The sequence below is a fragment of the Netta rufina genome (genome assembly GCF_964035555.1).
Source record: "Netta rufina genome assembly, chromosome: 3".
NCBI classification, from domain to species: domain Eukaryota; kingdom Metazoa; phylum Chordata; class Aves; order Anseriformes; family Anatidae; genus Netta; species Netta rufina.
The window spans coordinates 104,392,392-104,407,261 of record NC_140125.1 but is presented as its reverse complement, the minus strand read 5'-3'; the positions used below and the strand labels follow the sequence as shown (position 1 = coordinate 104,407,261).

The window sequence follows — 14,870 nt, the reverse complement described above, 5'->3', positions numbered from 1 at the left end:
GCCTAGTCCCTGCCCACGGCAGGGGAGTTGGAATTAGATGACCTTTAAGGTCCCTTCCAACCCAAACCATTTTGTGATTCTATGAAATCCACCCAGGTATAACCTATACTAACTCCATGCAACAGGAGCTGGACCAAAGAAAGACTTAGCTGTGGGTTAAGCTAGCTCTAGAGATACCCAGATTCATTCTCTTGGCTAATGTGTGCAACTATGTGTCAGAACTTCAGTTATGCCCAGAGGTGAGGTAGGAGGTCTCCCAGGCTGTGCTTGCTCTGAAGGAAGGAGAGGCAGATAAGAATAAACAGTCCTACCATAATAAAAACACTTTTCTTTAGGGGACATCAGTGACAAGTCACTATGAAGAATCACAGGAGACACGTTCATTTAAAATATCTATTCAAATTACAAATTAAACTCTTCAATATGATTCAAAGTACAAAACACAACATTAAAAGGCATTCAACAGCTCTTTTATACATCACAGTGTTAGTGGCACAAAATGTACTTACATTTCATTACATCAACAGAACTATTTTTACACTGGTCGAATACATTATTTATACATATGCATGACTCCTTCATGCTTACCCTATGTGTGTTTAAAATACATCCATGATAAAATGATCAAGAAAGGTTCAGTTTTGTACCATGTACCTGTACCTAATGTTCCTGGAATTCTTATAAGAGAGATACACAAATCAAAGCAATAATGAAGACCACAGGGCTCTAAACACAAACAGCATGCCTTACTTAGTATAAGTGCATTAGCAATTAAGCACTGATGCAGGCTTTTTTGATGTTCTTAATATTACTGTCATCAACAACCACCATATTCTGCCTGTTTCCTTCAGGACTGCAGATTATATGTGAAATGTCCAAAATAAACCTGCACAAAGCTTTATGCATGCTGCACCTTACTGGGATGAAAACTGCCTGTATTAAATATATTTATCCCTCTACAGTAAAAAGACTAAAGATGAAATGCATAAAACTTCATTTCTATTTTCCTGTTCATAACAATGTTAAATTGAAAGCTCTTCATCTTTTTCTCATTTATGAATATTTTTGTTTTGTCCATAAACAAAAGAGCTTTTCTCTAGTTTTGATTGTGTTTCCTGCATGTCAGGACATCAATTGTAAGTTGAGAGCTATACCATTCAGTACTTATTTGGGATTTTGTCTAATTCGTAAGCCAGAGTATTTGAGGAAAGATCATGCTGCTTGGTATGTGGAGGAAAAGCATCCCAAATTCTTGGCATGCTAAGGTCAGTAGTAGGAGGTTTTAGAATGAAAGCCAATGTGAATAAAATTGAAATATTAACATAAAGCTGCTGTAAGCATTTAAATATAGTCTTTTGTCAGAGAATCTTGAAGGGTCTCAAAACCAATGAATTAGTCCTCACAATCCTCCTGTGAGGTAGGTGAACATTGGTCCATGCATTTAAAGGATGACTACACCGAGAGAAAAAGAGTTAAGTGACTTGCCCAATGTCACGTAGGGAAGACCCAATGCTACTGCCACTGAAGTCAGTGAGGGCTGTGCTGCTGATCCCTCTTCTAACTGACTTCAGCCCAACTAATGGCAAGTCTGGGAGATTAAAAGTTTCTGGAGTCTGGACCCCACACCCAGTCCCATGCTCACTAGACAAGATGCTATTTCACCCCAACGGAACGTGCAAATGATGTACTGTCACAAACTACACTAAAAACAGCATTTAAGACAATGCAAACAAACTAAACAATAGCATATAGCTATAAAAATGCAACAAAAATCATGCAGTAAATCTTATTTTTCAGGTGTAAATCTAAAAAGACAAAGCTGTTGTAACAGTTTCAGCTGAAAAGCAAACAAACATTCACTTCTCCATGTCAGGGGGTTTAAATGTCAGAGCTTATAATAATGTATTTACAATTCAACTTCAGGGTATTAAATGTCACACTGTCAACAAAAGCTGTAACATAAAAACACCCCAAACTCAATGCATCACTGACAGAAGTATGCTACTTTGGAAACAAAACAATAAAAAAAAAAATCCCCGAGAACACAGACGGAATGATATTTAGCATACCTGAAAAGTCTAGGTATTTGGTAAATATATGTAGGCATATAGTCTATCCCAACAGACAGGATATGATGAACCAAAAGATAGATCATAAAAATCTCCAGCAATTCAAGTATGTTGAGATCAGAGACAGAGAGATGCTAACAGAAATACAGTTTTCTGATTACACATTATGTTAACTGCAAGCATCAATTGTATACAACTTTAAATGTCCACATTTTTGTCTTTCCCTTTTTAAAATCTGGAAATGCATTATTTCTGACATTGATTATTAACTGGCCACACAATACTGTGGAAATTTTCAGCCTTGCTATATTGCCACAGAGAGGCTGTCTCTAAGAAAGGCACAGTAGAAAACAAACCTCAAACCAGGACACTCCAGGTACTGCTAGCAGCCTGCTGCACCTCAGCTATCATCCCAGTAAAACTGGTCATTAGAGCCACTGCCACATACAGGGAAATTCCTTCCTGCTCCCAATTACAGAACATTAACAACCTAGGAAATCTTATGTCCCTTTGCCCATTTCTTTTTCTGCATTTAAACAGAATTACAGGACCAAGGATGAAAGACTGTAACTCAAGTTTTCCCACCCTGTCATACGAGCTTACTTGCAGGAAGTTGTCCTTCACAAAAAGGCATTTGTTCCATTGCTTTTGCAACAGATGGAAGCTGGGACTCAGGGCAGCCCAGGCTTACACAAGACTTTGCAACCAACAACCAAATGCATTACCAAGACTTTCCTACAGATATTTTGGAACAGCTATGCAATTTTTAATAATGAAGACATACTCAAAATACTATGATAACAAAAAGTAGATGTTACAAGTAAAGATTTGAACCACTGCCATAAACAATCTGAACACATCCCAAGGAGTTCAGACTTGCTGGTAACATGCTATCCTTTTCCTTCACAATATAATGGCTGAACTCATTAAAATCGAGCCAAATAAGTGCATTGCAGGTGATATCCAGCTCCCGCAGCTAAGATCTGTGCTTAGATATACTTTGAATTTGGATACCATTAAACTTGGAAGAAAGGGAGAAGAAATTCAAGTGTAGTTTCATAAAAAGACAGTGGCCTGTTTCAGAATTACACCCTACAGTCTTTTTATTTAACAGATGGACAGTGTAAAATAAAAGATAATGAAAAAAAAGTAGTAATTTCCTTATGCTTAAGATATGAAAACAAATTCCCAGCCTGTAACAGTAGCCAGAAACAGTTGCATTTAAAGGTCTTAATGCATTTTCAGTGCAAAGTTATCCTGGCTTCAATGTATTCATCAACCTCAGTACCTTGATAAAGCAAAGAAATAAATGGTGATAAAAATGCAGTCAAACTTCCATCTACATGCCATTCAGAAGGTTTTCCTCCGGTATTACACACAGACATACACATTAATTCAGGTGCTTCATATTTTGTGGAGAGATGTTATTAGTCAAATTTCTGCCAGCTTTAAAATCAGAGCAAAATGATTTCCAACAAAATATTTCTAAAGAGAAACTACAATGATTAACAGTATGTTGACTAGTACACTTTACTACCCTGGAGAAACACAGCACTGAATTCTGCAAAACTATCATATCAAGTCTGATTACTTGTCAAATGAAAACTTGTTTCATCACAGTATTGTTATTAACAGCATACACCATATATTAACTCTGAAAATGGCCTAAGTAGTTTAAATGTTAAGTACAACGTCCACAAATATTCCAGGCATTTTTTATTATTAACTACAACGATGATCTTGATGTATTTTTATACTTAGAAGGAAAGATTCACTGATAACCCAAGCATCTTCTAAATAGTAAAATTAATCCTGTATTTTTAAATAAGTGCCCTAAAGACATAAGCAAGCTATTCTGAACTTCCAAAATATTTCAATAGCGCAGCTATTTACACATTTGGTTTAAATAGGGTTATATATATATATAAAAAGATTAAGATACCTGGATTAGAAGTTATGTAGCCCTGTAAGTGTAGCAGAACCATGAACAACAGCAAAAAACAACAATTCAGAGAAACTAGTGGTCCAGCAGTAATCAATACCATCAATGCATTTTTAAAAGAACCTTGATTAGATAGCAGGTTTGTGTCACCACTTAACCTTACAGATTCTTCAAATTATTTTAAAAATGTACTTTCAATCAAATTTCTAATAAGACTTCAAAAAATTCCTGGAAGGCAACAGGACCAACTTTGTCCCTCTGTCCCTCCTTAAACTTCAAGAAAGGCATAGGATGGCCTATATGCACCTTATTGACTTTGTTATACTTGGAAAAATATGCATTAAAAAACATGGTGTGATGGTATCAACAAAAATGTGAGTAATAAACATGGTAAAGTCATACAAAACTGACTAACTGATTTAAATGACAGGCAACTTAAAATACATACAGGAATAAGACACTGAATTTTGAAGCAAACAAATATGCAGAAAGTTTAGATTGGTGTGCATTTTTAGCTTGTGTTGCTGATGTCATTCAGCACAGTTCCCAGTCCACCAAGAGGGCTAGAGAAACCTTTTGTATTACTTTTAGCAGTATCACTTTTTCATTTCAGCTAGCTATCTGGGTCCATGGTCTCCGTGAAGCACCAAACTTGCCTTCCATTACCCTCCTTGTCTATTATCATTTGATCTACGCAACAGTTCCTGGAACCAAGACTGTGAGTCAACAGAAAGCAGAACGGGGCAAGTAAGGCTACAGCAACGGAAGTGCAAGAGGGAAACATCAACAGCAATAATAAAATCAAAACGTCTGTTGTGATGAGTCCAGTCTTCTCTCGGTCTAGGTAGGTAGAGGGTCATCATCTCCTTTATTACATTTGCACTTGCAGCACAGAACAAATGGTGTAGCAAGTAGAAGGAAAGGGGAGGCCACCAAAAGCAGAAGACCAAATCCTGCAAAAATTCCAACCACCTGAAAAAGAAAGGAATAGAACTGTTAGAGAAGGTCTAGATCCTGCTGAAATCAGCACATCATCAATGTCCTTCAAAAGGATCTCAGCAACTGCCACTGGCCTCACCAGAGCCAGGACGTTCCCCTGTGCATATGCTACAGTCAACTGCCAAAATCAGCAAGCATGAGTGAGATTGGTGTGGAGATGTTCCTGTTTCATTGCTCTAATCAGAACTGTGCTGTACAACTCAGTTCCATCATACAACATGAGGCAAATAGCTATTGCCATTTTGAGTTTTGTTGTATCTGGAACAACTGATGAAAGAGTTCACTAGGTACTTCTTTCTTGATCAAACCTAAATATTAAATATCAGGATCAAGACTACAAGGCAGACTCCCACTTCAGGTGCTTTCCTTTCTGCTGGAGAAAGCTCCAAAAAGCAGCTGCCCATGTTCTGGCATTGTTCACAGAGAACCCATGAAGATTCCCACAATCTTCTTCCCACCAACAAAAAACAGAAGCTTGGGAATCTCAGCCAGAGATTACAAAAACTATGGACTAAAGGAAAACTTTGCATATAGCAATTTTTTTTTTTTTTTTTATTTTATATTCAGCCTTGAGCTAATCCTGCTGTTTAAGGGGATATGACTAACTCTATCTAAAAGCATTTGTTTTTTCACCTACATTTATTGATCACTTTCCTCCCAGGAGGGGCAGAGGACCTCAGATCTACCCATCCTGATAGTGTGCCAAACTGTTAGTTTCTACAGGGCTTAATTTGGAAAATTGTTCACAAAAATTCAAGTTGAGGGTCATTGCCTGAAGAAGTTTTCCCATTTGCCATAGGCAGCTGTAGTAGTAATTTCATAATAATATGTCTGCAAATTATTTGAAAAAAATCACTTAGATTTATTCACATAAGAGTGTCTGTGAATAATTTTTAATAATGGATGCAGGAGTGGAATGCTAATCTGCCAGCAAAACCTCACAACAGAAGGCAAAATGAAATTAGAGCACAGCACTCATTAAGAATTCTTCTAGCCAGTGCTAGATATACCACTTCAACTAGCTGGCAAATGTGTAATTTGCCTTGGAATAGAAGGAATGATTTACGAGTACTTTTGTCTGCCACGGACCATTTCTCTTTATGATTACCACGTATTTCTTCTTTTGCAATTCCACTAGCCGAGGATTTTTGGAGCGGGGACCTGACATGAAGCGCTGGCTGCAGGAGATGGCGCTGTGGGACAGCAGTCACAGCGAAGAGGGGAGCTCTTGCATTTAGACTGCCTCAGTTATGCCAAATTTTTGCTTTTGGCTTTTCTCTGTCTAGGGATAAAGAGGTCAAACTTCCTTGCCCTAACAATTTTATCTCTTGCCAAGAGCAATTTCTTTTCCAGCTTCAGTGGCATGCATTACTCATTCTTCTTTTGGAAGTGCTGACAATCTGATGCAACTTCCACTTACTAATCTCTGCATTCATTTGCTATAGACATAAAATGAAGCTGAACTCTCATCTCCTTTACAAACTGAGAGCTGTAACTGTCCTCATGCTACTCTTTGGAGACAGTACACTCTTATATACGAATTCAGTGGGCCGGACTGGCAACTGCTAATGTTTATAAAATGCCTATTTACATGTACACCTTCAATTTCAACCTCAAAATGGCACTAAAGACTTAACTAGGTTTCACTTTTTTTGTTGTTGTTGTTTGTTTGTTTGTTTTGTGGTCTTCTTGTTGTTTGTTTGCTTTAACAGTAGGTTATTTGCTGAGTGTTACTCATTTTCCACTTGGTTTAGTTGTTTCTAAAAAAGTTGCAGCTCTATGCAGCATCAAGCCATTCCTTCTGGCCCAAACAAATATAAATAATACGTATCTATTATATAAAATAATATTATACATATGTTTTTAATCCACAAACAACAAACCAAAGGCTAATCTCAACTTGCCTTGCATAAGTACTCAAAAATTTAACTTAGGAAAATGAATGTAATGTTGAATTGGCTTTAGTAGGTTTAGCAGAATTATACCCTTGTTGGAAGAGAATTATCACTTTCTTTCTCAACAATGACCAGAATATCATGCATTCTGTCTATCAAACATATTTGTATCAACTACTGTGGCCAAGAACTGATTCCAAAATCAGATGAATCCCTTCATATCACAGGTACTTTGTAATTCATATTACAAAGAAAGCTTACGCACCCATACACTTTCTACCATACTATTGCCTAAGCCAAACAACACCCAGCCCACAACACAGGCATCCAGGGGTGTATGTAGAGAGACAGGGCTATGATCCTTCTAATTTCACTTCATTTTACCTGTTTGTCCAGACCCACATGAGTGAGTCTTCTCACTACAAAACTTTTTGTCCAAGCTATGGTCCTCTTTAAACCTGCTACAGACTTTAGCTACCATTCAGCACAAAACTTTACTTATTGTTAAAATGAGTAAGGCAAAGGAAGGCATTATCACAGTATTGTTTCTCTGTCAACTCACACAGAGCTTTTAGAGATCTGAGCTTTACCTGTGTTCTGTGCCAGATAACAGATGCCCTGGAGTGTCCCAGCTTATTTCGACAAGGTCCTTTGTCATAATGTATGAGGAGAAAGTCATCCTACAAAATATTAAACGGAAAGGTAGACAATAAAGAGAAGTAAAAACAACCAGGAAAACAAAACATTGGTAAAATGGATATGGCCAGATCCAACCTTCCCAAAGTGCTTTGTTTACAGTTAAGTGTCTTCACAAACAGGTTTGTTTAAGAAGTGTTATATGTCTATAAGGAATCTCTTCTCTCAAAGGCTCTGAACGTGAATATTTAAATGGTAGCATGGAGGTGAGCAAGAGGGTCCAAGAAGATAAACTGCCCACAGCATATACTACACACACAAATAGAAAGAGTGAAGGATAATATTTCTATCACAGGCTTTCCAAACTTGGTTAATTTTATTAGTTGAAAAATATACGTACAGTTAATATAGGTTTTTGAGAAATCATTCCCCAATCTGTCCTGCCATCCTCCAGAAAAAAAACAAACAGCCAAGATAGCAGGCCATGTACCAAAGGAACACTACCTTTTAGCTGAGCACGTGAGAAGATTGTAACTTTAGGATTTTTAAGCATTGTTTAGGATTGTAAAGCATTCAAATGGGACAACCACAGGAGCTGAATACTCTGAGTAGCTTTGGGGAACCTAAAACATTTCCTTTGTTATTGTTAACAATGCTACAAAATAAAACGGATGACATGGAAACAGATGTTATATATTGTATATACTCTGATTCTTGAGCACAATAACTGGCAGATTTAAAAAATTATAAACACATGACAATTGTGGCTTATACACTGACAAATTTCTGGTGTTAGGAAAACATTGCATTCTTTTTGATACGTAAGATCTATTTCTTGTCCCATAGAAACAATGAGTAGTATAAAATCTGACTGTTAGCCCCCTGCATGGTGATGCACCAAATCTAGTTTTTGTCTCAAACTTCCATGGAACTGAGAACATTGCTATACTCATTCTGTAACTCCTTCAAGAAGGGAAACACTGAAAAGTCAGTACAAAGTAGGTATTATTAAAAAAAAAAAAAAAAGCAAAATAAAACATCATGATAGATGCTATGTAAAGACTGAAAACAAAACATTTTCACAAAATTTTGCTTTATAATAATTATTTTCTGGCTCATGTAGGTAAAAATGCTAAGATCACACAGGCCAAATAAAATGGAATATACAAATCCTAGTATTAATTGATGAGACAGTTGGATAGCAAAACCACAAACTTCTAAACTTCTGAAACCCAGTGTACTGCATTTACTCACATCGAGAGATTCCAGACAGTACCAGCAAAAGGCATGCTTGCAGTTCTTACACATCATTTGGGCACAGCCTTCATCTCGTTCAATGTAAACTTTACACTTTGGACAGCGCTTGATTGGAGCATCATCTTCTTCCATTTTAAAAATGGAACTGTGGGAGAGAGTGGAGAATTCACAGGATGTGCGGCCATGTCAGTTTAGAGAAGAATTTCTAAGGACTGCGCTGACAATACGCCTACTTTTTCATTAATATCATAGAATGGTTTCAGTTGGAAGTGACCTTAATGATAACCCTGCCATGCATGGGCAGGGACACCTTCCACTAGATGAGGTTGCTCAAAGCCCCATCCAGCCTGGCTTTGAACACCTCCAGGGGTGGTGTTCACCACCACCCTCTGGGTAAAGAATTTCCTCCTAACATTTAATCTAAATCTAATCTCTTTTAGTTTAAAAACACCACCCCTTATCCTATCACTACCTGCCCATATACAAAGTCACTCTCAATAGTTTTTATAACCCCTCTTTAAGTGCTAAAAGGTGTTTCAAAAAAACTTGGTATCTCATGTCTCTGCTTTCTTGAGAAAGAAACATGAAGTTTTTGAGACATGATGCTGTTTCAAAGCTTATCTCTTCATCTCTAAAACTGCCCTAATGAATCACAGTTCACGAGTTAGGGTCAGCACCACCTCTTGTTGTCTTGTAGCACTATGCAAAACTGTAGGATGTCCCTTCAAATAGTGGAAAAAACACAGAGGAAACAGTGGAAAAATAATTATTTCACTTCAGTGTCTTTCTAACCTGCAGAGCCTTTATGTATGGCAACAACTAAAATGTGCTGCTTCCTGCAGCCACTGCCAGCGGGAGATACAAGAGTGACTGGTAGGGTATCGACAATTTGCTGAAAAACAGGACTGACCCTCGACTGATTACCATGTTTACCCGATGGCTGGATAAAAAGACATACTCTTGTTAGTCACACTAGGGGAAACCATATCACAGAAAAATGCTTTGAATACATAAACCACAGATGAAACTCCAAATGCATGCAGCACAAACAGCTACTGGAACATTTTGCTCGAGAATACTAGGAAAAACCCTCAAAATAAAAACCAAAGCATGAACTAAAAGCAAAGAAACACTAACGAAAATAGATCGAGTCTTCTATCTTTCAATGTAGTTCAGTTAGATTCAGTTCTGATCAAGCACACACAAAAAGCACATACAAAAATTAAAATATTTAAGTGGGAACTCATAGCATCCTAGCTAGTCATTTGTTACAGCAAAAGTTGAAATGAACTGCTAAGTCCAAGGTTGACCAGGACTTTAATGATACCTTGAACTGCTATACAATCTTTGATGAAGACCAAACATTAGGTGGAAAATCTGCACAATGGCCTTTCTGCAGTATGCTGGTGCAAATGGCTCACAGTTCTTTCATTGTGGCCTTAAAAAGAACTTAAGATCACTGTCCTGATGTACACCAATTCAGATGATTGACAGGGTATCCTAAAAGTCACTGTCTGTCATGATGCTACCAACACTCATTACTGTTCAGAACAGCAGCAACAATGAGAACTGTGAAGATCATGAGCTGGGTAGATATCAAATTTTTCCCACTAGGGCAAAAGGACTGCTGATAGAGCAGCTATTTTGTGCTTTGCTGGGAATGGTGACAAGTGGGTGAGGCTGCTGAGGGCTATCCATTTTTGGAATACAGCATTAAAGGAGGGAGAATGATTAGGTGAAGAAAACTGCTTAAAAACAAAGTGTCTGGAAAGTGCTTCTTTCTATTCATATTCATATTTGTTCAAATACTCAGTGTTTTGTTTCTAAATACCTGATGTTTTGAAATACTCTACCTTGTTTCTCCTGGAAGAAAAGAGATTGGCATGTTCTCCTGACAGCCTTGACCTGGATGCCAATTAGATTTGCAAGCAGAGCAGAACTCAATGTCGCAGGCTTTGCACTGGACCAGCTGGGGGTCCTGTGGGCTTGATTCCTGGAGCTGGCAAACTGCCTGGCAAGTAGAGGATGGACACCAAGTCCGACATGGATCCAAAAGCACTTCTGTGAAGGGATATAAAAGAACAACACTCAAAGGCAGTTACAAGACCAACCTTCCATAACAATGTATTCTAGCTGAGGTTGACTGGCAGGGCATTTGAAGATGCACATTTCCAAAGGAACCCTTTTAATTTATGCTACCCACTTAGACATAAACCTGGCCTGCTTTGCAAACAGGAACCAAAGTAAAGTGACTTTATAGCATCTGGATTCATTATTCACTTCCATTCACTGAGCTAAAGAATGTTGTTCTGAGAATGAGACATGGCATTTTTTTGCAGTGCCTTGCCCAGTATTTCAAGGTGTTCTCTGCGCTACTGCAACCACATGATTACCAACAGTGTTAAACTGTTACCCAGTTTCATTCCTCTCTTGGAGACTGCTTACTGGTATGTCAATTCATATTTCAAAGTCCACCAAAGTCAACAGAAACCTACCACTGACTTTAGTGGTCTCTTGGCTAGGTCCTTCCTTCAGCAAAAGCCTTACTCTAAGTTCTCTATGGCCACACATACTGTGCCTTCTTTACAGAACTCCATGCAGTTTCATATAACCCGAGGCACCCAGTCAGCTTACATGCTCATGAAAAATAAGGTTCATGTTATTGTTACATACACAACTGCCTAATAATTCTGCACTAGATTCTAGCACGAGAGATATTGGTGGCTCAATAAAAAAGGCCACTCTACCTTGCCAGCCCCTACAGTACTGAGACTCAACGCAGACAGTAATGCCCTAAATAGAAGTCACTCCCTCCCTTAGTTATAGAGCAATATAATACATAGTAATTTTCTTTCCTTAGTTTATTCCCAGAATGTTGCAATGGGTATCGTGCCAACAAAAGCAGAAACTATTTATTTATTTATGTTTTCTGATGACCAATTAATGCACAATACTACTGCATGAACTTGTACAGAACCAGATTCTGATTCTGGGATCACTGAAGAGTGATACCATTCCCACAGCCTCGTAGTAGATAGTGTTACATACATTACCTCTTTCAAACTGTAGCTTCTTATACCTCTGCATTATTTCTGAGGCAACCATACACTCAATCTGTTGAAGAAAGGAAAAAACAAATTTCCAATTAAGAACAGCAAGGGTGTTTTCAGCAAATGGAGACAGAATGTTTGACCTTTATAGAACTATTAAAAAGGCATGCTGGCAACAATGACATTTGTAACATACAGAGCAAGACACATTTAAACGTTATGGAAAGGAAAATAAAAAACGAACAATTTAAAGTAAAAACATACCTCATTTTCTTGCAGATGACCTCGCTTTGGGCAAGCAGCATCAGGGCAGCTGATTGCTGTTTCTAGACCTTCTTTGATCAGAAGTTCCACATACTGTTTTAGGCACTGTAGGAGAGCCAAAGACTGACTTAACTATTCCATCAAGAATAAATCACTCAATGTTTTAACACTTTTCCTCTGGAAATCTGAAGAATTCAAACTTTTTTGCAAAACATACTGCTGTGCCCCTTTTACTACCATGGTCTGTGCACACAGACTGTGCTGTGGTTATACTCTCAAATAGAAAATAACAAGTTCACTTCCTCATCAAATAACACTTCCTCAATTTAAAATATGCAGTATATAAAAGAAAAATAGCAATAATGGTGAGAAGGACAAATAAAAGAGGGATCTAGGAAAAAAAAAAAAAAAGGAAAAAAAAGGAAAAAACACATTCTGAAAATCTTCATATGTGACTGGAAACCACAACACAGCTTAGTAAGCAGAAACTATCCAGAGACAGACATCTGTCAAGCATACCAGAGAGCAAAAGGGAGTGTATCTTGCTTTCTATTTCTAGAAAATAACTATCCAAACTTCATGGTTAAAGATGTATCTTTTCCATAGGAAGCAGGGATGTGAGAATTAGGACTCCCAGAAGAACTACAGTTTCCATGGGGACTGAATAATAACTATCGGTAATACTAATACTTCTCTCCCCTAGCAACCACGGTATTTCACCTAATAAGTGAAAACGTGGCATCTTGACACAGTGGCACGCAGCATGAACGCTGACAAGAGGGAGGGCAAGTGGATATTTTAGAAAAATAGTCCTGAAGATTTAACACCACCCCTCTCCACCTCCATACTTCCCACATCAAGTTGAGAGTTACCACGCAGGTGTCTGCTGGGGAGGAAAGGGGAAAGATGTACAGAGAGAAACGCTTTCCTCTGCAGATGCCCCACAACTTCGACCAGCCTGACATTACACAGAAAGCGCAAATGAGGGTCTGCTCCCATCGGGTGGGCTGCCCTACGTTGGTGACCTCACGAGCTCGGTCAGCAATGGCAAACTACGGACAAATACAGAAAGCAGATCCTCAACTCCCTGTTAACAGATTTGTGGGATATGCACTAAAGATATACCAACAGCAAAGCAAAATGAAGAAACAAAACAAGCTCAGCATACAGATGGGTGGGAGGCGAGAGGAATTGCACATTTGCAGCAAGCAGGAAGAACGGGGACTTCAAATAGCATCTCCAGACTACTCTTTTAAAAGAAATGCAGCCAGCAGTCTGCTATCAGCCTGGGAAGTCAAAGGACTGCTTCATTCTCACTGAGTCCAGTGTGCCTCATGAGCGTCCAGAGCACAAAGTCACCTCTTTCTCCAACCATGCCACCAACCAGACCTGCCAACAAGCACACTTCCAGCCTAACCCTTTGCAGGTGGCTTGCAGTTGCCATGGTCCAGACTTTCACTCTGCTCACTCATTCTCTTTATCTTCACTTCTGCCTCTCACTACATCTTTTCTGCTTCTTTCAGAGAACCTATAACGTACCTTGATGCTTTAATTTGGATGTTACTTCTCACAGCTTGATTGCAGCAAAAACTTCACTTTCTACCTGCATAATTTCTGCTGCTGTGGTACACAGCTTTGCTGGTGACAACCTGCCACTGCCTTGACAGCCTCCAAATCATTTCTGTCAGATTCCCCTTCCCCGCATCTCCCTCTCACCAGAGACGACAGGACTATTTCTTGGAAAAGAAAAATAGACTGGATAATCAGTACCTTTAAATGTTTTGTATGCATAAAGAAATCCCTACGTGATGGATTATGGGATACATCTTCTTTATCAGCAAGAATTTAACAAAGATAACAGTTCACTTAGCAGATGCTTATCTTGCAGAAGGTTTCCAACCTGTCCCTGAGAGCCCCACAGGGTGGGTGGTGGAGCAGCTCAAGAGGATGAGTAGCAGCAATGACAGCCGGCTGAGCTCTGTAAGAACTAGGCCGGAGGTTGCGTGCCTTGGCAGGCTGTGATTTCAGCTGTAGCAAGGTTATTAGCACTGCCATAATGACACTGCTGGCTCTTCCCTTTCCCCTCCATTTTCAAGCCAAGTGTAGATTAAAGTGAAAGTGCATACATTTTTAATGCCAGCACTTAGCACTTATAGAAAGTACTTTTCAAGCTGAATGAGCTTTGCTATCATTAATCATTAATGCGGTTAATTCTCTTCCTCAGCCTGTTTGGGAGCATTGCCAAAGCCCATTTGATTTGTTTCTTTTTCCTCAAGTCTTCCAAGGAATGATACAGTTCATCCCTGCCACAAGCAGTGCTCAATACCTTCCCTTTCCACTGACGTGGCACTGGCCCTTGTATGCTTAAAATAAACCCAGCTTAAGTGCACTTCTGATGCTACGCTTTCTGGGAATACAGATGCTGTCTTGAGGCCATGAAACAACAATGTAAATTATGTAGACGATTAAGTATTCTGTCCACTCTAGACCTCCCCACTACAGAGATTTGTGTGTGTGTGTGTTGAAAAGCAGTAATCCAGGATGCTTGCAAGGTAGTTTGAAGGCTACCCATGGCTTGTGTCCATGGCTTGGACACAAGATGTTACAGTATGCAAGCAAAATACCACAATAAGATTAGGTGCCCAGTTGCACAATGCAAAATTCTTTAAAAGACAAATATTTTACATTAAAAGGTGACAAACTGTTGTTCATTTTCTACCCTGCTTTTAGTGGTCCCGTATTAGGGGAAGGTATCCTA

At 38.7% G+C, this 14,870-nt stretch overlaps 1 protein-coding gene across 1 annotated transcript in view; it reads right to left on the bottom strand.

Moving 5' to 3' along the window:
- Positions 1-379: 379 nt before the first annotated feature.
- The window catches only part of RNF144A (ring finger protein 144A), a 28,527-nt gene continuing 14,036 nt past the window's right edge, over positions 380-14,870 (bottom strand). Inside the window, exons 2-7 of the mRNA XM_084284742.1 lie at positions 12,113-12,217; positions 11,852-11,912; positions 10,652-10,859; positions 8,796-8,943; positions 7,496-7,585; positions 380-4,983 (exon numbers count right to left, since the gene is read on the bottom strand). Coding sequence (XP_084140868.1) covers positions 4,852-4,983; positions 7,496-7,585; positions 8,796-8,943; positions 10,652-10,859; positions 11,852-11,912; positions 12,113-12,217 — 744 coding nt within the window. The 3' untranslated portion in view covers positions 380-4,851. The remainder of the gene's footprint in view (positions 4,984-7,495; positions 7,586-8,795; positions 8,944-10,651; positions 10,860-11,851; positions 11,913-12,112; positions 12,218-14,870) is intronic.